Here is a 24325-nt window from a genome sequence, read left to right as displayed (position 1 = left end):
GGAAGAACGCGTGGGAACGGCACCGGGAGCGGCAGCCAATCAGAAGCGACCGCGCTCTTTGGGGGCGTGGGCCAAGGCGGTTTGTGAATGGCGGGTGGAGTTTCATGAATGGAGGGCGGATTTATGGATGAAGGGCGGGGTTTTCGGAGGGCGGGATTTATGAAATGAAGGGCGGGGCTTATGAATGGAAAGAGCGGAGTTTTCGCACCCCATCGCCACCTCAGCATCCCCTGCCCTAATTACCGTTAATTTATCGGCTGTAATTAATTTAACACACGACCAAGAAAAGGGGGGGGGGACACTCCCCTGGAATGGGGGGACCCAAATTTATTTGAGGGGCAGAGGGAGGGGCGCTCTGGCCACGCCCATTTCCCATATTGGGGGGAGGCAGCCCCTCCCCCACCTTGGTCCGAGGGGATTTTTGGGGGTCCCGGGGGGGGAATTTTGGGGTCCCTGAGGTTTTGGGGGATCCTGGGAAGGTTTTTTGGGGTTCCCATAAAAATTTGGGATCATCCCAGGTGAGATTTTGAGGGTCCCAGAGCGTGGGAACTGCCCCAAAATCCTCTTTTTATCCTAAAAGAAAAAAAACTCTCAAATTTGGGGTGGTTTTGGGCTCCCCGGATGATTTTGGGGTCCCGGGTGAGTTTTGAGGGGTCCCAGGGCGGTTTTGGGGATCCCATCGCTCTTTGCTGTGATTCCAGGTGAGATTTTGGGGCTCCCAGAGCCTCGGAACAACCCCAAAATCCCCTGTAAAGCCCCCCCAAAAAATCCCGATTTTGGGGCGATTTTGGGGTTTTTTTGGGGTGCCGGGGATTTTGGGGTCACTCCTTTTTGGGGTGGGGGTCCCGGGAGCCCCCCAAAAGCAGCACCTGGGCCAGCAGGACCCCGTTGCAGGTGGCCGAGGCCGCGAAGGTCGAGGCCAAAAGGAGATCCCCGGTTTCCTGCGGGGGAAATTTGGGGGAAATTTGGGGGATTTTGGGGCTTTGGAAGGAATTTTGGGGGTCCTGGGGGGAGATTTGGGGGATTTGAGGGGGTTTTAGCAGAAATGTGGGAGTTTGAGGGAGAATTTCAGGATTTTTGGGTGGAATTTAGGGATTTGAGGGGGAATTTTGGGGTCCCAAGGGAATTTTGGGGATTTAGGGGGAATTTGGGGGTTTTAAAATTGAGTTTAGGAGGGATTTGGGGGAAAATTTGGGGGGAAATTCGGGATTTTGGGGGATCCTGGAGGGATTTAAAGGGTCCTGAGGGAATTGAGGGATTTTTGGGGGGAGTTTTGGGGGATCCTGAGAAGGTTTAAAGGGAATTTTGGGGGTTTGAGGGGTTTTAAAAGAGACTTCAGAGAGAATTTGTGAATTTTTAGGAGTCGTGGGGTGAATTTGGGTGAATTTTGGGGGGTCCTGGGGGAGGGAATTCGAGGTTTTAAGAGAATTTGAGGGGGAATTTGGGGAATTTAAAGGAGTTTTGGGATTTGGGAGTTTTTTGGGGAGGGAATTTTTGGGATTTGGGAATTTTTTGGGGAGGGGTCTCACCATGACGGGGGTGAATTTGGGGGGGTCCTGAGTGAATTTGGGGGGGATTTGAGTAAAAATTTGGGGTTTTTTGGGGTTCTGGGTGGGTTTTGAGAGCTGGATTTTTTAGGGTTTTTTTTTGGGGGGGATTTGGGGTTTTTTGGGGAGGGGTCTCACCGTGAGGGAGGTGAAGATTCGGGCCAGGGCCCCCCCAAAAAGGAGCCCCGTGGAGACCCCCGAGAGCTGCCCCGTGTGGCCCTGCCGGGCGTTGGTGACGATCTGGATCAGCTGGGGGAGGGAAATTTTGGGGGATTTTTTTTTTTTTGGGGGGGGAGAGGGGGGTTCCCAAAAATTTGGGAGCCCCAAATCCTCCCTGACCAATCAGGGAGCTCAAAGAATTCCAAAGGATGGGGAAAAAAGCCACGAATTGCCCCAAAATAATCCTGAAATGCCAGGGGAATTCGGTGGGGTTTGGGCCAAAATTCATCCCAAAATCCACCCAAAATCCCCCCAAACCCACCCAGGACCCCCTAAAAGCCCTTCAGGACCCCCCAGATTTCCCAAACCCCTCCAGGACCCCCCCAAATTGTCCCAAAATCCTCCCCAGACCTCCCAAATTTCACTCTGGACCCCCCGAAACTCCACAGGTTCCCAAAATTCCTTTTAGGATCCCCCTAAATCCCCTTTAAATGCCCCCAAACCCCTCCAGGACCCCCCAAAATTTCTCCAAAGCCCCCAAATTCCTTTAACCCCTCCAGGACCCCCAAAATTCCCCCTAAAACCTCCCCAAAATCCCTTTCAACATGCCCAAAACCCTCCAGGACCCCCAAATCCTCTCCCAAATCCCTCTTACCCTCCCCAGACCCCTCCAGGACCCCCAAATCCTCCCCAAAATTCCCCCAAAACTTCCCCCAAAAATCCCTTTTACCCTCCCCAAACCCCTCCAGAACCCCCAAATTCCTCCCCCAAACCCCCCCAAAATCCCTTTCAACCTCCCCAACCCCCCCAGGACCCCCAAAATCACTCAAATCCTCCCTAACCCCCCCCCAAAATCTCCTTAAAATCCCTTTTAACCTCCTCAACCCCCTCCAGAACCCCCAAATCCTCTCACAAAACCCCCCAAAATCCCTTTTACCTTCCCCAGACCCCTCCAGGACCCCAAATTCTCCCCCAACCCCCCCAAAATCCCTTTTGGCCTCCCCAAACCCCTCCAGGACCCCAAATCCTCTCCAAAATCCCCCCAAAATCCCCCAAAACTTCCTCAAAATCCCTTTTACCCTCCCCAAACCCCTCCAGAACCCCCAAATTCTCCCCAACCCCCCCCAAAATCCCTTTTAACCTCCCTAACCCACCCAGGACCCCCAAATCCTCCCCCAAGCCCCCCCAAAATCCCTCTTACCCTCCCGAACCCCCCCAGGACCCCCAAATCCTCCCCAAAATCCCCCCAAAATCCCTTTTACCCTCCCCAAACCCCCCCAGGACCCCCAAATCCTCCCCCAAGCCCCCCCAAAATCCCTTTTACCCTCCCCAAACCCCCCCAGGACCCCCAAATCCTCCCCAAAATCCCCCCAAAATCCCTCTTACCCTCCCCAAACCCCCCCAGGACCCCCAAATCCTCCCCCAAGCCCCCCCAGAAGCGCCCACCCTGCTGAGGATGATGATGGGCAGGTTCAGGGCCTGCAGGGCGGTGACGAAGCTCAGCGGGGTCAGCGGAGACACCAAAAGCCCCAAAAAGGCCCCAAAAACGGCCACCAGCGCCAGCCCTGGGGGGGGGAGGGGACACAAAGGGGGTCAGGGCTCCCCAAAAAATCCCCAAACGCCCCAAATCCCCCCCAAAATCCAACACAAACCTCGGCCCGTGCGGCCCCCGAAGTGCAGGATGAGGAAGAGGAGGGTGAGGGTCTGCAGGAGGAGGAAGAGCGACTCCCCCAGGCGCTGCCGGAATTTGGGGGGTCAGGAAGGGGTCGGGACCCCCAAAAATGGGGTTGGGAGGTCTCGAAATCCTCCCAGGAGGCCAAAAAATGGGGGAAATCCCATGAGGAATGAAGTTAAAATGGCCCAAAATCCCCCCAAAACTTCCTAAAATCCACCCCAAAACTTCCTGAAATCCCCTCCAGATCCCCCAAAACTTCCCCAATCCACACCAAATATCCCAAAATCCCTCCAGGACTCCCCAAATCTCCCCCAAATCCCCTCCAGACCTTCCCAGACTCCCCCAAATACGCTTGAAATCCCCCCAAAATCCTCCTGAACCCCCCCAAAATCCCTCCCAGACCCCCTCAAATCCCTCCAGATTGCCCTAAGCCACCCCAAATCCTCCCCAAACCCCCTTAAATTCCCCAAATCCAAACCAAACCCCCCCCAATCCCTCCAGGATACCCTAAAACTTCCCTAAATCCCCCCAAAATTGCCTCCAGATCCCTCGAAACCACCCCAAATTCCCCAAATCCACCCAAATCTTCCCAAACCCACCCCAAATCCCCCCCAACCCCCTTCAAAATCCCCAAATCCCTCTCAAACTCACCCCAAATCCCCCAAATCCACCTCAAATCCCCCAAAACCACCCCAAATCCCCCCCGAACCTCCCAAATCCACCCCAAATCCCCCCAAACCCCCTCAAATCCCCCAAATCCCCCCCAAACCCCCAAAATCCACCCCAACCCCCCTCAAATCCCCCAAATCGCCCCCAAACCCCCTCAAATCCCCCCAAACCCACCCCAAATTCTTCCAAATGCCCCCCAAACCCCCCAAATCCACCCCAAACGCCTTCAAATTCCCCAAACCCACCCCAAATCCCCCCCAAACCCCCTCAAATCCCCCCAAACCCACCCCAAATTCTTCCAAATGCCCCCAAATCCACCCCAAACGCCTTCAAATCCCCCAAATCCCCCCCAAACCTCCCAAATCCATCCCAAATGCCTTCAAATCCCCCAAATCGCCCCCAAATCCCCTCAAATCTCCCCAAACCCACCCCAAATTCTTCCAAATGTCCCCAAATCCACCCCAAATGCCTTCAAATCCCCCAAATCGCCCCCAATCCCCTCAAATCCCCCCAAACCCACCCCAAATTTTTCCAAATCCCCCCAAACCCACCCCAACCCCCCTCAAATCCCCCAAATCCCCCCAAATGCCCCCGAATTTGCCCCAGACCTGAAGGGGAAGCTCCTGGCGCAGCCGTACCCCACCGACCCCCCCAGGGCCAGCAGCTCCAGCAGCACCGAGGGGAGGCTGAGCCCCCCCCCACTGCGGGACCCCCAAACCTTCAGCAGCTGGGGCACCTTCACTGGGGAGGGGAAATGAAACAAAAATGAAAAAAAAAAACCCCAAAATCCACCCTAAAATACACAAAAACCACCCTAAAATATCCCAAAATTGCTTAAAAATACAGCAAAACTGCCCAAAATTGTCCCTAAATGCCCCCTCAGGGACCCCCAAACCTTCAGCAGCTGGGGCACCTTCACTGGGGAGGGGAAATGAAACAAAAATGCAAATAAAACCCAAAAATCCACCCTAAAATACACAAAAACCACCCTAAAATACCCCAAAATTGCTTAAAAATACCCCAAAGTGCCCCCCAGGGACCCCCAGACCTTCAGCAGCTGGGGCACCTTCACTGGGGGGGAAATGAAAATAAATTAAAAAAAAAAAAAACAAAAATCCACCCTAAAGTACACAAAAACCGCCCTAAAATATCCCAAAATTGATTAAAAATACCCCAAAATTGCTTAAAAATACAGCAAAACTGCCCAAAATTGTCCCTAAATGCCCCCTCAGGGACCCCCAAACCTTCAGCAGCTGGGGCACCTTCACTGGGGGGGAAATGAAAAGAAATTAAAAAAAAAAACAAAAATCCACCCCAAAATACCTCGAAACCGCCCTAAAATATCCCAAAATTGATTAAAAATACAGCAAAACTGCCCAAAATTGTCCCAAAATGCCCCCTCAGGGACCCCCAAACCTTCAGCAGCTGGGGCACCTTCACTGGGGGTGGAAATGAAAATAAATTTAAAAAAAAAAAAAGTCCACCCCAAAATACCCCAAAACCACCCCAAAATTTGCCCCTAAACCTTCAGCACCAGCAGGACTTTCAATGGTGGGGCAGAAAGGGGTCAGGGATGCCCAAAAAAAAACCCCAAAATCCTAAAATAATCTGGGACCACGAAAACCCCAAAATCCCCTCAGAGCCCCCCAGAGTCTCACCCAGGACGGATCCCGCCACGATCCCGTAGCCCAGAACTTTGCTCAGGAGGATTTTCAAGCACGGAACTGCAGAGAAAGGAGAAAGGCGAGGTGAAGTGAGCCCAAAATTCCCTAAAATTCCTCAAAATCCCCTAAAAATTCCTCAAAATTCCTCAAAAATCCTCAAAATTCGGAACCCCCCTCACCCAAAACAAAGATGGCGGCGGTATCGCCTCACAGCCGAACCAAAAATGGCGGCGCTTCTGTTCCCGCGCCCAAAACCAAGATGGCGGCGCCCTGTCATAATTCCCGCCCGTAACCAAAATGGCGGCCACCCCCACAGCCCTTAAAGACGCCCCAAAATCCCGCTCAAAACCCCCGAAAAGCCCCAGAACCGCTCCCCGCGGCCCCTCCGGCACCATCGAGGAGCTGAAAGCGCAGGAAGAATTGGTCGAAGCAGTGCTCGGGCAGCAGGAACGGGACGAGCCAAGGCCGGAGCGGCTCCATGGCGGCTCCCGCGCTGAGGGGAAAACGGCGGGAAACGCCCCGCGCACGTCGTGATTGGCTGAGACGGCAGAAAATCCCGCCCCTCTAAACCCGCCCCGTAATCCTATTAGTTAGGATAGAGAAGTTCCCTGCCAATCAAAATCTGCGCCGAGCTGCGATTGGTCAAGGGTTTATTGCGCAACGCGATTGGCTGAGTGGGCGTACAGCTCCGCCCCCCGCCGGCGCGGCGAGCTACGATTGGCCAGTTTTTTATTAGTACGATTAAAGATTTAAATCCCCCCTCATCCCACAGAAATCTCCCAAATTCCCCCAAATTTTGCGTACGGAGCGCTCTGAGACCCCCAAAAATCCTTCCCAAATCCTCCCATTAAAGCTTTAAATGTCGGTGATGAACACAAATTTGCGACGTCTTGAGTGATTCGAATTTGGGGGATTCCAGGCCCCGAATTTGAGAGATTTGGAGAGTCCAGAACCAGATCTTGGCGTTCAGGGGGGGTCACTGACCCGCTTTTAGGGCGTTAAAACCCTCTCTTGGGGCTTCAGACGGGGATTTTGGGGTCTCAGAGGGATTCTGAGGCGCTCAGCCCCTCCGGAAGGAAATTTTGAGGTTCCAACCCCCAAATTTTTGGGACCCCGGAACATCCAAAATGAACCTTTCCTCTACGCATGCGCACTGAAGACGCGAACGCCGCCACACACGGCAGTTTTTGTCCCTATTGCGCATGCGCCATAGACTCACGGGCGCCGCCATGCTTACCGACACTTCCGTACCTCTTGCGCATGCGCAAAACACCCATGGACGCCGCCATGCGTGCCGGCGTTGCCGTACGCATTCACCGGACCGCACCCGGAAGCGCTGAACGGGCCCGGACCGGAGCCGGGACCCCCCCTCCCCCCCCCCGGTAACCCCGGACCGGAGCCGGGACCCCCCCACCAGGACCCCCCGGTAACCCCGGGACTCCCCCGATAACCCCGGATCGGAGCCGGGACCACCCCGCAGGATCCCCCGGGACCCCCCGGTAACCCCGGATCAGGCCTGGACCAGGCCCGGGAGCCCCCCCCCGGTAACCCCGGGACCCCCCCAGGACTTCTCGATAACTCCAGACCAGGCCCGGGAGCCCCCCCCCGGTAACCCCGGGACCCCCCCAGGACCTGTCGGTAACCCCAGACCAGGCCCGCGATCCCCCCCCGGTAACGGAGGATTCCCCCTGGACCCCCCCGTTATCCTCCCGGTATTCCGGGAATTTTCAATTTTGGGATTTCACCCCAAAATTCCCGGGATTTTACACCCCCCGCAAACCCTTCATCATCCTCTCGGTATTCCCGGGATTTAAATCCCATTATCCCCCCCAAAAAATCCCGAAAATTCCCGGGATTTCCTCGGGATTTAAGGCCCCAAAATCTGCGGGATTTTCTCTCGTTCTTCCCCACGGGATTGCCCCAAAATTCCCGGGATTTCCTCGGGATTTAAGCCCAAAAATCCCCCCATATTCCTCCAAATTTCCCGAAAATTCCCGGATTTTTTCTGGCATTTAACCCCAATATTCCCTGGATTTAACCCCCCGAAATTCACGGAATTTTTTTTCGGGATTTAACCCCCCCCAAAATTCCCGGATTTTTTCTGGGATTTACCTCCCCCGAAAATTATCAAATTCCCGACATTTCCTCAGGATTTAAGGCCCAAAATTCCTGGGATTTAATCCCTCCGAAATTCCCAAAAATTCCCAAAATTCTGCCAGGGTTTAACCCCGAAAATTCCCAGATTTCCCCCCTTTGTTTCCCCCCAAATTCCTTTGGTATTTAACCCCTATTTTTCCCAATATTCCCAGAATTTCCTCGGGAATTTTACCTTCAGTTCCCTCAGGATTTAACTGCTTCATCCCCACATTTCTCCCCTGTATTTTTCCCTCATTTCTCCCAGTTTTTTCCCCCAAATTTCCAAAATTCCTTCAGGATTTAACCTCTCAATTCCCAGATATTTTCCCCGTATTTTCTCTCCTATTTTCCCCATTTTTTTTCCTCAATTTTTTTCCTCATTTTCCCTCCTATTTTCCTTTTTTTCCCTTTCCCCCAATTTCCTCCCTAATTTCCCTTTCCCCCCCATTTCTTTCTCCATTTCCCCATTTTCCCTCTTATTTTTCCCTTTTTTTTCCCAATTTCCCCCCCAATTTCCCCTCCTAGTTTCCCCAATTTCCCCTCCTAGTTTCCCCCATTCTTTTCTCCATTTTTCCCTTTTTCCCCTCCACTTTCCCTCATATTTTCCCCATTTTTCCCTCCATTTCCTCTCATATTTTTCCCCATTTTCCCTCCATTTCTTCTCATATTTTGTCTATTTTCCTCTGCATTTCCTCTCATATTTTCCCCATTTTTCCCTCCTCTTTCCCTCATATTTTCTCTATTTTTCCCTCCATTTCTTCTCATATTTTCCTCATTTTTCCCTCCACTTTCCCTCATATTTTCCCCATTATTGCCCCCATTTTCTCTCCTATTTCCCCCAACTTTTCCCTCAGTTTTTCCCCCTCCGCCATGGAATCCCAGTGCGATTACTCCATGTACTTCCCGGCCGTTCCCTTCCCACCGCGGGAATTCCTGGCGGGAGAATCCTCGGGCTACCGCGCGCTGCCGCGCCGCAACCACCTGTACCTGGGCGAGACCGTGCGCTTCCTGCTGGTGCTGCGCAGGAACCCCGGGAATGCCGAGAGGAACCCCGAGAGAACTCCCGGGAATGCCGAGAGAACTCCCGGGAACAACGAGAGAATTCCCGCCAACTCTGAGAGAGTTCCCGCCAGTTCTGAGAGAATTCCCGCCAATCCTGAGAGAATTCCCGCCAATCCTGAGAGAGTTCCCGCCAATCCTGAGAGAATTCCCGCCAATCCCGACGGAACTCCCGCCAATCCTGAAGGAACTCCCGCCCACTCCGGCATGAACCCCGCCTACTCCGACAGTAACTCCGCCCACTCCAATGCAAACTCCGCCCACTCCGGCGCAAACCCCGCCCACTCGGACACAAGCCCCGCCCAGCCCGGCGTGGCCAGCTCGCCCTGGGCCCAGCTGGCCTCGTCGCTGTCGGCGCTGGCCACGGTCACGAGCGGGGACAGCCGGGCGCGGGAGGAGGAGGAGGAGGAGGAGGAGGAGGAGCACGCCGGCAATGCCGGGGATTTCGGGAACGGCCCCGAGGATTCCCGGGAGCCGCCGCTCTTCCGGGAGTGCCGCGCGCTGCTCACGCACTCCAGGGGCCCCCCGGGCTGCGCCGGGGCTGGGGTGAGCCGGGGGGAAAATCCGGGATTTGGGGACCTTGCGGGTGCTGAGCTTCTGCTCTTTCCTGGGATTTTCCCGCCTTTTTGGGGGGATTTTCCTGGTTTTTCCTGGGATTTCCCATTTTTTTCCTGGTTTTTCCCATTTTCTCCAGGTACTTCCCATTTTTCCCTGATTTTTCCACTTCCTTCCCCCCTTTTTTTCCCCTGGTTTTTCCCATTTTTTCCTATTTTTCCTGATTTTCCTTGGATTTTCATATTTTTTCCTGGGATTTTCCCATTTTCCTGGGATTTTCCCATTTTCCTTGGTTTTTTCATATTTTTTATTGGTTTTTCCCATTTTTTCCTGGGATTTTCCTGGGATTTTCCGATTCTCCCTTGGTTTTTCCTATTTTTCCTGGGATTTCCCCATTTTTCCTTGGTTTTTCCCATTTTCCCTTGGTTTTCCCATTTTTTCTTGGTTTTTCCCCTGTTTTTTCCCATTTTTCCTGTGATTTTCCCATTTTTCCTTGGTTTTTCCCATTTTTTCCTGATTTTCCTCCATTTTCTCCCAATTTTTCCCATTTTCCTCCCATTTTCCCCCATTTTTTCCCCGTTTTTTCCCAATTTCTCTGTTTTTTCCCCCGTTTTCCCAGCTCCCCGTGGACGATCCCATCGTCTCCCAGGACGAGGTCATTTTCCCCCTCACCGTGGCCCTGGACCGGCTCCCGCCCGGCACCGCCAAGGCCAAGGTGGGGACATTTGGGGATGCTCTGGGGACAATTGGGGACACTTTAGGGACATTTGGGGACACTTCGGGGACACTTGGGGACATCGGGAGTGGATGGGAAGGGACTTTGGGGACACACTGGGGACAATTGAGGACATTTTGGGGACAACTGGGGACACTTTGGGGACATTTTTGGTCATTGTGGACACTTGGGGACATCGGGAATGGATGGGGAGGGACATTTGGGGACACTTTGGGGACATTTGGGGACATTCTGGAGACATTGGGGACAACTGGGAATGGATGGGGAGGGACCTTGGGGACAATTGCGGACACTTTGGTGACATTATGGGGATACCTTGGGGATAATCTGGGGACATTTGGGGACACTTTGGGGACATTGGGAATGGGATGAGGAGGGACTTTGGGGACACTTTGGGGACATCGAGGGCATTGGGGACACTTTGGAGACTTTGGGGACACCTCGGGGACAATGTGGGGGACTCTGCGATGGTTTGGGGACATCGGGATGGGGAGGGGACAGCGCGGTGACCTTGGGGACATTTTGGGGACAGTTCAGTGACAATTGGGACAGCGCGGTGACCTTGGGGACACTTTGGTGACAGTTCAGTGACAATTGGGGTGGGGGTGGTGACCTTGGGGACACTTTGGGGACAGTTCAGTGACAATTGGGGTGGGGTGGTGACCTTGGGGACTCTTTGGTGACCCCGTGGTGTCCCCTTGGTGTCCCCAGATCGTGGTGACCGTGTGGCAGCGGGACACGGAGCCCCCGGAGCTGCAGGAGGGGACAGGGCCAGGGCCAGGCCAGGTGACAATGACAGGGACAGGGACAGGGCCAGGGGGGTACCTGAGGCTGCTCCAGGGCCGCGCCCCCGGCCAGGTGTTCCGGCAGCAGCACGGGGCCTTCAAGGCACAAGGTGAGGTCCCCAAATGTCCCCAAAGTGTCACCTCCCCCCTTCTGCTGTCCCCTGAGTGTCCCCGAGTGTCCCCTCCCCAGTGGTGCCACCCCCAAGTGTCCCCTCAGTGCCACCCCAGGTGTCCCCACAGAGTGTTCAAGGCGCAAGGTGAGGTCCCCAAATGTCCCCAAAGTGTCACCTCCCCCCCTCTGCTGTCCCCAGGTGTCCCAACCCCCCCGCCCAGGGACCCCCAAGGATTGTCCCCAACCCCGACTTGGGGACACTTTTGGTGCCACCAAGGCGGGACAGGGCCCCTTGGCTCGGCCTGGTGGCTCTGGCTGGCTGTCCCCAAGTGTCCCCAAGTGTCCCCTGGTGTCCCCACAGTGTCCACGCTGCTGACGGTGCTGCCACCCCCCCGTGTCCGCTGCCGCCAGGTGACCGTGTCCGGCAAGTACCTGACCGTGCTCAAAGGTGACAGCTGGGGACAGCTGGGGACACTGGGGGGGGTTGGGGACAGCTGGGGGGGGTTGGGGACATTTGGGGACATCGGGGGGTTGGGGACATTTGAGAGGGTGGGGACAAAGTGGGGGACAGGATGGGGGGAAAAAACGGGAGAGGGTCACCCCTGATGTCCCCAATGTCCCCAATGTCCTCTGCATGTCCTTGATGTCCCCAGTGTCCCAAACACCCCAATGTCCCCTGATGTCCTGGATGTCACCAATGTCCCCAATGTCCCCCGGGTCCTGGATGTCTCCAGTGTCCCCAGTGCCCTGGATGTCCCCGTTGTCCCCAACTGTCCCCAGTGCTGAATGGCTCGTCGCAGGAGGAGCTGTCCCTGTGGGACGTGCAGGTCCTGCCCCATGTCCCCAGTGTCCCTGGTTGTCCCCAATGTCCCCGTTGTCCCCAATTGTCCCCAGTGCTCAATGGCAGCTCGCAGGAGGAGCTGTCCCTGTGGGGCGTGCAGGTCCTGCCTGATGTCCCCAATGTCCCCAATGTCCCCAGTGTCCCCTGTGCTCTGGATGTCCCCAATGTCCCTGATGTCCCCAATTGTCCCCAGTGCTGAACGGCTCATCACAGGAGGAGCTGTCCCTGTGGGACGTGCAGGTCCTGCCTGATGTCCCCAATGTCCCTGATGTCCCTGGATGTCCCCAATGTCCCTGATGTCCCTGGATGTCCCTGATGTCCCTGATGTCCCCAATGTCCCTGATGTCCCCAATTGTCCCCAGTGCTGAATGGCAGCTCGCAGGAGGAGCTGTCCCTGTGGGACGTGCAGGTGCTGCCCAATTTCAACGCCAGTTACCTGCCCGTGATGCCCGACGGCTCCGTGCTGCTCGTGGACGACGTCTGGTGAGCACCTGGGGACACCTGGGGACAGCTGAGGATACCTGGGGGACAGCTGGGGACAGCTGAGGACAGCTGGGGACACCTGGGGACACCTGGGGGACAGCTGGGGACACCTGGGGGACACCTGGGGACACCTGAGGACACCTGGGGACACCTGGGGGACACCTGGGGGACACCTGGGGACACCTGGGGACACCTGAGGACAGCTGAGGATACCTGGGGGACAGCTGGGGACAGCTGAGGACAGCTGGGGATACCTGGGGACACCTGGGGGACATCTGGGGACAGCTGGGGGACAGCTGGGGATACCTGGGGACAGCTTGGGGACATCTGGGGACAGCTGGGGGACACCTGGGGATATCTGGGGACAGCTTGGGGACAGCTGGGGGACAGCTGAGGACAGCTGGGGATACCTGGGGACAGCTTGGGGACAGCTGGGGGACAGCTGAGGACAGCTGGGGATACCTGGGGACAGCTTGGGGACATCTGGGGACAGCTGGGGGACACCTGGGGATACCTGGGGATACCTGGGGACAGCTTGGGGACACCTGGGGGACAGCTGAGGACAGCTGGGGGACAGCTGGGGATACCTGGCAGCACCTGGGGACACTTGGGGACAGCTCAGGGAGACCTGGGGGCGCCTTGGGGAGACCTCAGGGACACCCGGGGACACCTGGGAGACAGCTGAGGACACCTTGGGGACACTTTGGGGATGGGAGGAGAACTTGGGGACAGTGTGGGAACCATGGGGACAATGTGGGGACACCGTGGGGATGGGAGGGGACCTTGGGGACACCAAGAGGACCTTGGGGACAGTGTGGAAACCTTGGGGACACCATGAGAACCTTGGGGACACCATGAGGACCTTGGGGACAATGTGGGGACCTCGGGGACAATGTGGGGACCTCAGGGACACCAAGAAGACCACGAGGACCTTGGGAACGGGAGGGAACTTCAGGGACAACGTGAGGACCTTGGGGATGCGACCCCGTCCCCTGATTGTCCCCGACGTCCCCTGAGTGTCCCCGACGTCCCCTCGCAGCCACCACTCCGGGGAGGTCCCCGTCGGGGCGTTCTGCCGCGTCCCCGGGTGCCACTCGGGGTGGCCGTGTCCCCTGAGCGCCCTGGAGGAGCAGAACTTCCTGTTCCAGCTGCAGGCGCCCGAGCGGCCGCCCCGCGACGCCAAGGAGGTGAGGGGACACCGCGGTGGCCTTGGGGACATCGCGGTGGCCTTGGGGACATCCAGCAAGGGCCACCAGGCTGGGCCAAGGGGCTTTGCTCCACTGTGGTGGCACCAAAAGTGTCCCCAGGCTGAGTCAGGGGACAGTTCTTGGGGGTTACTGGGGGGTTGGGGACACCGCGGTGGCCGTGGGGACACTGCGGTGGCCTTGGGGACATCCAGCGAGGGCCACCAGCTTAGGTCAAGGGGCTTTGTCCCACCGTGGTGGCACCAAAAGTGTCCCCAAGTTGGGGTTGGGGACAATCCTTGGGGGTCCCTGGGGGGGTTTGGGTGGCTTTGGGACACTTGGGGACACTGGGAGGGCCTTGGGGACACTTGGGGTGGCCTTGGGGGCACTAGTCAAGGGCCACCAACCCCATCCAGGCTCCCCAAGATGCCACCAACCCCCCCTTTGACCATGATGTCCCTGGGTTTGGTGACAATCCCTGTTGTCCCCATTGGCCTTGGGATCGTTGGGGACACGGAGGCCACCGTGGGTGACACCGCGGTGACAGCGATGTCCCCACGCAGGGCCTGGAGGTGCCGCTGGTGGCCGTGGTCCGGTGGTCGACGCCGAAGCTGCCCTTCACCAACAGCATCGTCACCCACTACCGGTGAGTGTCACCTGCTGTCACCTCGGTGTCCCCAAGGCCACCAGAACCTCCTGTGCTGCCACCACCTCGTTGTCACCTCGTTGTCACCTCGTTGTCCCCATGTTCCGCCATCCTCAGAACGTTCTTTGGCTCCTTTCTGGACTTTCCCACGATGCCACCTCAATGTCCCCATGATGTCCCCATGATGTCCCCAAGCTCTCCAGACCCTCCTGGCTGCCCCTCCACGTGCCACCACCTCCTGTCCCATCAATGTCCCCTCATTGTCCCAGTGCCACCACATCCTTGGAGCTCTCTGGGGCTCCTTCAGCGATGTCCCCAAGATGCCACCTCGATGTCCCCGTGATGTCCCCAAGCTCTCCAGACTTTCCTTGTTGCCCAGGGCCACCTCTGAATGTGCCACCACGTCATTGTCCCAGTGCCACCACATCCCCGGAGCTCTCTGGGGCTCCTTCAGCGATGTCCCCAAGATGCCACCACCCTGTCCCCATGATGTCCCCAAGCTCTCCAGACCCTCATGGCTTCTTCTACGTGTGCCACCACCTCCTGTCCCCTCATTGTCCCCTCATTGTCCCCTCATTGTCCCAGTGCCACCACATCCCCGGAGCCATCTGGGGCTCCTTCAGCGGTGTCCCCAAGATGCCACCTCGATGTCCCCATGATGTCCCCAAGCTCTCCAGACCTTCCTGGGTTCTTCTACGTGTGCCACCACCTCCTGTCCCCTCATTGTCCCCTCATTGTCCCAGTGCCACCACAACCCCGGAGCTCTCTGGGGCTCCTTCAGCGATGTCCCCGTGATGCCACCTCCATGTCCCCGATGTCCCCGCTGTCCCCTCAGGCTGCCGAGCATCCGGCTGGAGCGGCCGCGCTTCGTGATGACGGCCACCTGCGAGTCGCCCGTGGTGGCCCTGCAGCGCTTCACGGTCACCTACACCCTGCTCAACGACCTGCAGGACTTCCTGGCCGTCAGGCTCGTCTGGACACCCGAGGCCACCGCCGGTGGGGACACCGGGGACGCTTGGGGACATCGGGGGGATTGGGGACATCGGGGGGATTGGGGACATCGGGGGGATTGGGGACATTGGGGATGTTGGGGACACTTGGGGACATCGGGGGGATTGGGGATGTTGGGGATGTTGGGGACATTTGGGGACCTGCAGGACTTCCTGGCCGTCAGGCTCGTCTGGACACCCGAGGCCACCGCCGGTGGGGACACCGGGGACACTTGGGGACATCGGGGGGATTGGGGACATCGGGGGGATTGGGGACATTGGGGATGTTGGGAACATTTGGGGACATCGAGGGGATTGGGGACGTTGGGGATGTTGGGGACATTTGGGGACATTGGGGACTGGGAACATCGGGGGGATTGGGGACGTTGGGGATGTTGGGGACACTTGGGGACATCGGGGGGATTGGGGATGTTGGGGACATTTGGGGACATCGGGGGGATTGGGGACATTGGGGATGTTGGGGACATTTGGGGACCTGCAGGACTTCCTGGCTGTCAGGCTCGTCTGGACACCCGAGGCCACTGCTGGTGGGGACACCGGGGACACTTGGGGACATCGGGGGGATTGGGGACATCGGGGGGATTGGGGACATTGGGGATGTTGGGGACATTGGGGACATTTGGGGACTGGGGACATTGGGGATGTTGGGGACGTTGGGGACAATTGGGGACTGGGGACGTTGGGGACATTGGGGGATTGGGGACATCGGGGGGATTGGGGACGTTGGGGACATTTGGGGACTGGGGACATTGGGGATGTTGGGGACATAGGGGACATCTAGGGGATTGGGGACATTGGGGGGATAGGGGACATTTGGGGACGTTGGGGACATTTGGGGACATTGGGGGATTGGGGACATCGAGGGGATTGGGGACATTGGGGGGATAGGGGACATTGGGGATACTTGGGGACATTTGGGGACATTGGGGGGACTGGGGACAATGAGGACAAGATGAGGACCCCAAATCACAACACTCCAAAAATCGCCCAAAATTCCCCCAAATTCCTGAATTCCCGAATGTCTGAGTTGTCCCCAAATCCCTGAAAATCCCCCAAAAATTCCCGTAAATCCCACAATCCAAAATTCCTAAAAACCCCTAAAAATCTCCCCAAAGAATCCCCCCAAAACACCACCAGAAAAAAAGAAAAAAAAATCTGAAAAATCCCCCCCCAAAAAAATCCCAAAGAAACCCCAAAAAATCCCCTCAAAAAACCTCAAAAAATCTGAAAAATCCCAAAGAAACCCCAAAAAATCCCCCAAAAAAATCCCCCAAAAATCTGAAAAATCCCCAAAAAAATCCCAAAAAATCTGAAAAATCCCAAAGAAACCCCAAAAAAATCCCCCCCAAAAAAATCTGAAAAATCCCCCAAAAAAATCCCAAAGAAACCCCAAAAAATCCCCCCCTAAAGACCCCAAAAAATCTGAAAAATCCCCCAAAAAATTCCAAAGAAACCCCAAAAAATCCCCCCCAAAAAACCCCAAAATTCCCCAACCCCCCCCCGCACGGCCGCGTTTCCCTGGAACGTTCCGGAACCGCAGGGAAGGCGCGGGGCTCGCTGGACTCCGTGGTTTGCCACACGCCGCTCACCAACCTGGGCTACTCCCGCAAGGGCAGCGCCCGCACCTTCCGCGTGGCCTTCCAGGCGCTGCGGGCCGGCCTCTTCGAGGTCAGTGCCACCCCTGTGCCACCCCCGGTGCCACCTGTGCCACCCCCGGTGTCACCTCTGTCACCTCTGTCACCCCAGTGCCACCAGTGCCACCCCTGTCCCCGTTATCCCATTCCCAGTGCTCCCAGTATCCCCGTTCCAGGCGCTGCGGGCCGGCCTCTTCGAGGTCAGTGCCACCCCTGTGCCACCCCTGTGCCACCCCCGGTGTCACCTCTGTCACCCCAGTGCCACCAGTGCCACCCCTGTCCCCGTTATCCCATTCCCAGTATCCCCAGTATCCCCGTTCCAGGCGCTGCGGGCCGGCCTCTTCGAGGTCAGTGCCACCCCTGTGCCACCCCTGTGCCACCCCTGGTGTCACCTCTGTCACCCCAGTGCCACCCCTGTCCCCATTATCCCCCCCGTTATCCCATTCCCAGTGCTCCCAGTGCTCCCAGTATCCCCATTCCAGGCGCTGCGGGCCGGCCTCTTTGAGGTCAGTGCCACCCCAGTGCCACCCCTGTGCCACCCCTGGTGTCACCTCTGTCACCCCAGTGCCACCAGTGCACTCCCAATGCCACCAGTGCCCCCAAATCCCCTCCCAGTGCCCCAAATCCCCTCCCAGTGCCCCCAATCCCCCCCCAGTGCCCCAAATCCCCTCCCAGTGCCCCCAAATCCCCTCCCAGTGCCCCAAATCCCCTCCCAGTGCCCCCAAATCCCCTCCCAGTGCCCCAAATCCCCTCCCAGTGCCCCCAAATCCTCTCCCAGTTCCCTCAAATCCCCTCCCAGTGCCACCAGTGCCCCAAATCCCCTCCCAGTGCCCCAAATCCCCCCCCAGTGCCCCCCAATCCCCCCCCAGTGCCCCCCAGTGACCCCAAATCTCCTCCCAGTGCCCCAAATCCCCTCCCAGTGCCCCCAAATCCCCTCCCAGTGCCCCCCAGTGCCCCCAAATCCCCTCCCAGTGCCCCCAAATCCCCTCCCAGTGCCCCCCAATCCCCTCCCAGTGCCCCCCAGTGACCCCAAATCTCCTCCCAGTGCCCTCAAACCTCCTCCCAGTGCCCCCCAGTGCCCCCCAAATCCCCTCCCAGTCCCTCCCAGTGCCCCCAAATCCCCTCCCAGTGCCCCCAAATCCCCTCCCAGTGCCCCCCAGTGCCCCAAATCCCCCCCCAGTGCCCCCAAATCCCCCCCCAGTGCCCCCAATCCCCTCCCAGTCCCTCCCAGTGCCCGCAGCGTGCCGCGCTGTGCCGCAGCTGTCGCAGCACATGAAGCTGAAGCTGCAGTTCACGGCCAGCGTCAGCAGCGCCCCGCCCGAGGCGCGCCCCGTGTCCCGCAAGAGCAGCCCCAGCTCCCCGGCCGTGCGGGAACTGGTGGCCGGACTGGGCCGCTCCCAGTCCTTCTCCCACCAGCAGCCGGCCCGCAGCCACCTCATGAGGTACTGGGAGCCACTGGGAGCCACTGGGAGGAGGATTTGGGGCACTGGGAGCCACTGGGAGGAGGATTTGGGGCACTGGAGGGGACTGGGAGGGGACTGGGAGGAGGATTTGGGGCACTGGAGGGGACTGGGAGGATTTGGGGCACTGGGAGCAACTGGGAGGAGGATTTGGGGCACTGGGAGCAACTGGGAGCCACTGGGAGGAGGATTTGGGGCACTGGAGGGGACTGGGAGCCACTGGGGGGGACTGGGAGCAACTGGGAGCCACTGGGAGGAGGATTTGGGGCACTGGGAGCCACTGGGATGGGCTGGGAGGGGGTTTGGGGGGACTGGGAGCAACTGGGAAGGGGAATGGGGGGATTGGGGGGGACTGGGATGTGACAAAGGGACACTGGGGGTGACACAGGGAGGTGCCACCACTGCCTTGGGTGACACAGGTGACACTGTGGGTGATCCGAGAGTGACACTGGGGTGACACAGGTGACACTGAGGTGACACACAGGTGACACAGGTGACACTGAGGTGACACACAGGTGACACACAGGTGACACTGCTGTCCCCGTGCCCAGGTCTGGCAGCGTGATGGAGCGCAGGGCCATCACCCCGGGGTGACACAGGGACACTGTGGGTGACACTGAGGTGACACAGGTGACACTGAGGTGACACAGGTGACACACAGGTGACACTGAGGTGACACAGGTGACACTGAGGTGACACAGGTGACACTGCTGTCCCCGTGCCCAGGTCTGGCAGCGTGATGGAGCGCAGGGCCATCACGCCCCCCGTGGGGTCCCCCGTGGGACGTCCCCTGTACCTGCCCGCGGGTGACAAAGCCGTGCTGGCCCTGGACAAGATCGCCAAGAGGGAGTGCAAGGTGCTCGTGGTGCCACCCGTCAAGTGACAGCGGGGACAGCTGGGACAGGGTGGGGACAGAGAGGGGACAGCTGGGGACAGCTGGGGACAGGGTGGGGACAGCGAGGGGACAGCGAGGGGACAGCTGGGGACAGGGTGGGGACAACGAGGGGACAGCTGGGGACAGGGTGGGGACAGCGAGGGGACAGCGAGGGGACAGTGGGGACAGCGCTGGGACACTGGGGACATCATGGTGACACCACTGGGGTGGCACAGACAGCACTGGGACTGTGGGGACAGCTTGGGGACATTGGGGACACCACTGGGACAGGGGGGATGGTGCTGGCACAACGGGGACAGCTTGGGGACATCGTGGGGACAGGGCCACCCCCAGTGTCCTCAGGGCCACTTCCAGGGCCTTGGGGACACCGGGGACAGGGACCAAGGGGACAGGGCCACCCCCAGAGCCTTGGGGGAACTTTGGGGACAGGGGACACTGGGGACAGAGCCACCCCAGTGTCCCAGGGCCACCCCCAGAGCCTTGGGGACACTTTGGGGACAATGGGGGGGTTGCTACCACTGCCACATGCCATGGAGGAGGGGACCTTGGGGACACTTTGGGGACACGGCCTGGAGCCGTGCTCGCGCTTGGCGTCGGGATTTTGGGGACATTTGGGGACATTGAGGAAGCGTCCCCGAGCCAAAGTGGGGGAGGGGGGGGAGGGGAGGGGCCTGCAGTGCCACCCCCGGGTTGGGGACACTGGGGACAAGGGTGGCACCTCTGTCCCTGTTATTTATTGCCAATAAAGAAAGCTGGATGTCACCTGGTGGTGTCACCTGGATGTCCCCAGGAGGGTCTGGATGTCCCCAAGGGTGGCCTGGATGTCCCCAGGAGGGTCTGGATGTCCCCAAGGGTGACCTGGATGTCCCCTGGTGCCACCTGGATGTCCCCAAGGAGGTCACAAAGCGCCACAGCCACCCTCGGACGTCGTTTATTGTCCCCACGGGGGGGATCTGGGGACGCTCTGGGGACAGCAGAAGGCGGCCGGGGGCGGTGCCACCCCCTCTGGGGACACTTTGGGGACACTTTGGGGACATCTTTCACACGGCCACCGGCTCCTGGACGTGGTGGTGGCGCTTGACCACGAAGAGTTTCTGTCCCGAGACAGTGACGAGGAGGGAGTGCTCGCCAAACACCACTGGGGACAACGGGGACAGTGGGGACAGGGCCACCCTTGGTGTCCCCAGAGCCACCCCCGTGTCCCCAGAGCCACCCCTGTGTCCCCAGAGCCATCCCCGTGTCCCCAGAGCCATCCTTGGTGTCCCCAGAGCCACCCTTGGTGTCCCCAGGGCCAGCCGTGTGTCCCCAGAGCCATCCTTGGTGTCCCCAGAGCCATCCCCGTGTCCCCAGAGCCACCCCCAGTGTCCCCAGAGCCATCCTTGGTGTCCCCAGAGCCATCCCCGTGTCCCCAGAGCCACCCCCGTGTCCCCAGAGCCATCCTTGGTGTCCCCAGAGCCACCCCCAGTGTCCCCAGAGCCATCCTTGGTGTCCCCAGAGCCACCCCTGTGTCCCCAGAGCCACCCCCGTGTCCCCAGAGCCATCCTTGGTGTCCCCAGAGCCACCCCCAGTGTCCCCAGAGCCATCCTTGGTGTCCCCAGAGCCACCCCTGTGTCCCCAGAGCCATCCTTGGTGTCCCCAGAGCCATCCTTGGTGTCCCCAGAGCCACCCCTGTGTCCCCAGAGCCATCCTTGGTGTCCCCAGAGCCATCCTTGGTGTCCCCAGAGCCACCCCCGTGTCCCCAGAGCCACCCCCGTGTCCCCAGAGCCACCAGGGACAGTGACAGGGAGGGAGAGCTCCCCAAACACCGCTGGGGACAACGGGGACAGTGGGGACAGGGCCACCCCCTGCAGGGACTTCTGGGGACATTTTGGGGCCGTTTTGTCCCATTTTGTGCCATTTTTGTGCCGTTTTGTGCCGTTTTGTGCTGTTTTGGACCATTCTGGGTCTGTTTTTGGCCGTTTTATACCATTTTTGGGGCCATTTTGGGCCATTTTGTCCCATTTTGGACCATTTTCTGCCATTTTGGGTTCCATTTTGGGCCATTTTGTCCCATTTTGGACAATTTTGTGCCATTTTGGTGCCGTTTTTGTGCCATTTTGTGCCATTTTTGGGTCCATTTTGTCCCATTTTGTGCCATTTTGTCCCATTTTGTGCCATTTTTGTGCCATTTTGGACCATTCTGGGTCTGTTTTGGGCCGTTTTGTGCCATTTTGGGGTCCATTTTGTCCCATTTTGTGCCATTTTGTGCCATTTTGTCCCATTTTGTGCCATTTTGGACCATTTTGGGCCATTTTGGGCCGTTTTGTCCCATTTTGTGCCATTTTTGTGCCATTTTGTGCCATTTTTGTGCCATTTTTGACCATTCTGGGACTGTTTTGTGCCATTTTGTGCCATTTTGTGCCGTTTTGTCCCATTTTGTGCCATTTTTGTGCCATTTTGTGCCATTTTTGTGCCATTTTGGACCATTCTGGGTCTGTTTTGGGCCGTTTTGGGCCGTTTTTGTGCCGGGGCTCACCCGAGAGGCGCCGGAAGGGCGGCTCGTGGCCGCGGGGCAGCCGCAGCCCCAGCGCCGTGGCCACCAGGCCCTGCAGGACGGTGGCCGTGTGCTCGTCGTTCTCCAGGTCCCCCGAGGACTGGGGAGGGAAAATTCGGGATTTGGGGAACCCCAAAACTTTCCTGGGAATTCTCAGGGGGAAGAGCCCGGGAAAAAAAAAAAAATCCCCAAAAACCGGCTCCAAAATGCAGCAAAACCACCCCAAAAACTGGCCCGAGAACCCCCCCAAAAATTCCCCAAATTCCTGGGGATCCCAAAAAAATTTTTTTTGGAATTTTCAGGGGAAGATCCCAAAAAAATTGGGGGAGCCCAGAGGGGGAAAAAAAAAAAATCCCAAAAACCACCCCAAAAAGCAGCTGGGAACCCCTAAAAGCTCCCAAAATTCCTGGGGATCCCCCAAAATATTTTGGGAATTTTCACTCCAAGATCCCCCCCCCAAAAAATGGAGGCTCCCAGAGAAGAAAAATCCCCCAAAAATGCCCCAAAAACCACCCGGGAACCCCCAGTTTTTAGGGACCCCTCTCTGAATTTAGGAACCCCCCAAAAATTTTTTGAACCCTCCCAAATTTTCCCCCCCTTCCCCCCAATTTTTGCCCCCCCCCCCCGCAGATTTTGGAACACCCAAATTTTAGAGACCCCACCCCCCCCCCAAATTTTTTGCCTCCCCCCCCCCAATTTTAGAGACCCCTCCCCAATTTTTGGGACCTCCCAATTCCCGCCCCCCCCCATTTTTAGGGACCCCTCCCCCCGCTTTTCTGCTTCCCCCTCCCCCCAATTTTGGGGACCCCCCTCCCCCCCCGGTTTTTGGGACCCCTCCCCCTCACGGCCAGCACGGCGCCGTCGCTGATGACGAGGTACCCGGCCTGGGCCGGCACCCGCTCCAGGCCCTGCGTCAGCGCCGCCGTCTGCAACCGGCACAAACCAGCACAAACCAGTACAAACCAGTACAAACCAGTACAAACCAGTACGGGCCGGAACGGGCCGGTGTCAGCCCGGGAAGCAGCAGGAACTCCCAGGGCCGCGCCCCCGGGGACCCCCAGGGACCCCCCCAGTCCCCCCCAGTCCATCCCAGTCCCCCCCAGTCCCTCCCAGTCCATCCCAGTCCATCCCAGTCCCTCCCAGTCCATCCCAGTCCCTCCCAGTCCATCCCAGTCCATCCCAGTCCCTCCCAGTCCATCCCAGTCCCCCCCAGTTTCCCCAGTTCCCCATCCCAGTTCTCACCATAGCGACGCTCCCGCTTCCTGTTCCGGTCACGTGACCCGCCCTCAGTGCCCGCCTCGCCTTCTCATTGGTTCAGAGCTTCTTTCGTCACCGACCTTCTCACCAATCAGAGCCGGCTCCAGAATCACGCGGGCAGAGAGAAAAATGGAGCTTTCTATGGTTCGGCGGGCCGGAAGTGACGCTCAGTCCTCCGGCGCTCATCTCTATGGTTTTCCCCGCCAGGAAACCGGAAGTTCCGCTTTTCTCTATGGTTCTTCCACAAACCCGGAAGCGACGCTCACTCCTCCAGCGCCCGTCTCTATCGTCCCTCAGTCCTCCAGCTCCGCCCCCGGCGCCGCGCGCCCCCAAAATGCCGAAATTCGGGCAAAACGGCCCAAAAGAGCCTCAAAAAAACGGGAATTCCCCCCCCCGGCCACGCCCATCACCACGGTAGCCACGACTATCCTGATGGTAGCCACGACTATCCTGATGGTAGCCACGCCCATCCCCATGGTAGCCACGCCCACCCCACCAGTGGCCAAACCCCAACTCCTGGTGGCCACCACCCTCAGGTGACCACCCTGATGGTAGCCATGCCCATCCCAGGGGTTGCCATGACCACCCCCATGGTAGCCATGACCGCCTTGATGGTAGCCACGCCCAGCACACCACCCCCAGGTGACCACTGCCACGGTAGCCACGACCATCCTGACAGTAGCCATGAGCACCTTGATGGTAGCCATGCCCATCCTGACAGTAGCCACACCCATCCCCATGGTGGCTGTGATCATCTCCATGGTAGCCATGCCCATCTCCATTGTAGCCATGCCCATCCTGACAGTAGCCATGCGTATCCGCACAGTAGCCATGACCGTCCCCATGGTAGCCACAACCCTCTCCATGGTAGCCATGACCATCCCCACGGTAGCCATGACCATCCCCATGGTAGCCACGACCATCCTGATGGTAGCCACACCCACCCCCATGATAGCCATGACCGCCTTGATGGTAGCCACGACCATCCTCACAGTAGCCACACCCACCTGCATGGTAGCCACACCCATCCCCATGGTAGCCACACCCATCCCCACGTTAGCGATGACCATCCCCATGGTAGCCAGACCCATCCCCATGGTAGCCACACCCACCCCCATGGTAGCCATGCCCATCCCCACGGTAGCCACGACCATCTCCATGGTAGCCACGACCATCCTGACAGTAGCCACACCCATCCCCATGATAGCCAGACCCATCCCCGCGGTAGCCACACCCATCCCCACGGTAGCCACGACCATCTCCATGGTAGCCACGACCATCCTGA

General features: G+C 58.3%; 3 protein-coding genes across 6 annotated transcripts; 1 reads left to right on the top strand and 2 right to left on the bottom strand.

The window, feature by feature from the left end:
* Positions 1-283: 283 nt before the first annotated feature.
* MPDU1 (mannose-P-dolichol utilization defect 1) lies at positions 284-6210 on the bottom strand. Its single transcript, XM_053968606.1, has 8 exons — positions 6107-6210; positions 5709-5774; positions 4659-4791; position 3732; positions 3359-3443; positions 3153-3271; positions 1686-1796; positions 284-941 (listed from the first exon to the last, which is right to left on the bottom strand). The coding sequence occupies exons 1-8, from the start codon at positions 6192-6194 to the stop codon at positions 822-824; spliced, it is 723 nt and encodes a 240-aa protein (XP_053824581.1). The 5' UTR covers positions 6195-6210; the 3' UTR covers positions 284-821.
* A 783-nt stretch (positions 6211-6993) lies between these two features.
* On the top strand, positions 6994-19297 carry TRAPPC14 (trafficking protein particle complex subunit 14). Of its 4 annotated transcripts, none has more exons than XM_053968594.1 (12): positions 6994-9455; positions 10084-10179; positions 10912-11095; positions 11459-11545; positions 12301-12421; positions 13461-13608; positions 14169-14251; positions 15087-15247; positions 16802-16929; positions 18156-18337; positions 18907-18985; positions 19082-19158. In XM_053968594.1, the coding sequence occupies exons 1-11, from the start codon at positions 8721-8723 to the stop codon at positions 18947-18949; spliced, it is 1968 nt and encodes a 655-aa protein (XP_053824569.1). In that variant the 5' UTR covers positions 6994-8720; the 3' UTR covers positions 18950-18985; positions 19082-19158. The 4 variants fall into 4 exon arrangements, with proteins under 4 accessions (XP_053824569.1, XP_053824570.1, XP_053824568.1 ...); XM_053968595.1 differs by having other exon boundaries at positions 18907-18996; positions 19082-19096; XM_053968593.1 differs by lacking the exon at positions 18907-18985 and having other exon boundaries at positions 19082-19297.
* An 868-nt stretch (positions 19298-20165) lies between these two features.
* Positions 20166-23170, bottom strand: LAMTOR4 (late endosomal/lysosomal adaptor, MAPK and MTOR activator 4). Its single transcript, XM_053968607.1, has 4 exons — positions 23026-23170; positions 22629-22709; positions 21766-21883; positions 20166-20388 (listed from the first exon to the last, which is right to left on the bottom strand). The coding sequence occupies exons 1-4, from the start codon at positions 23026-23028 to the stop codon at positions 20291-20293; spliced, it is 300 nt and encodes a 99-aa protein (XP_053824582.1). The 5' UTR covers positions 23029-23170; the 3' UTR covers positions 20166-20290.
* Positions 23171-24325: the final 1155 nt, after the last annotated feature.

This window comes from Vidua chalybeata, chromosome 36, assembly GCF_026979565.1.
Source record: "Vidua chalybeata isolate OUT-0048 chromosome 36, bVidCha1 merged haplotype, whole genome shotgun sequence".
NCBI classification, from domain to species: domain Eukaryota; kingdom Metazoa; phylum Chordata; class Aves; order Passeriformes; family Viduidae; genus Vidua; species Vidua chalybeata.
The sequence above is the reverse complement of the archived record's forward strand: the minus strand, read 5'-3'. Positions and strand labels throughout refer to the sequence as shown.

Excerpts from the sequence above, each read along its gene's own strand:
- MPDU1 (XM_053968606.1), bottom strand. The coding sequence starts at position 6,194 with ATGGAGCCGCTCCGGCCTTGGCTCGTCCCGTTCCTGCTGCCCGAGCAC. Across the intron at positions 4,792-5,708 it reads CGTGGCGGGATCCGTCCTGG|TGAAGGTGCCCCAGCTGCTG; the intron begins GTGAGACTCTGG and ends TCCCCTCCCCAG. Across the intron at positions 3,272-3,358 it reads CGGGGGCCGCACGGGCCGAG|GGCTGGCGCTGGTGGCCGTT; the intron begins GTTTGTGTTGGA and ends TCCCCCCCCCAG.
- TRAPPC14 (XM_053968593.1), top strand. The coding sequence starts at position 8,721 with ATGGAATCCCAGTGCGATTACTCCATGTACTTCCCGGCCGTTCCCTTC. Across the intron at positions 10,180-10,911 it reads CCGGCACCGCCAAGGCCAAG|ATCGTGGTGACCGTGTGGCA; the intron begins GTGGGGACATTT and ends TGGTGTCCCCAG. Across the intron at positions 14,252-15,086 it reads AGCATCGTCACCCACTACCG|GCTGCCGAGCATCCGGCTGG; the intron begins GTGAGTGTCACC and ends CTGTCCCCTCAG.
- LAMTOR4 (XM_053968607.1), bottom strand. Across the intron at positions 21,884-22,628 it reads GCGACGGCGCCGTGCTGGCC|TCCTCGGGGGACCTGGAGAA; the intron begins GTGAGGGGGAGG and ends TTCCCTCCCCAG. Across the intron at positions 20,389-21,765 it reads GCCCTTCCGGCGCCTCTCGG|TGGTGTTTGGCGAGCACTCC; the intron begins GTGAGCCCCGGC and ends CGTTGTCCCCAG.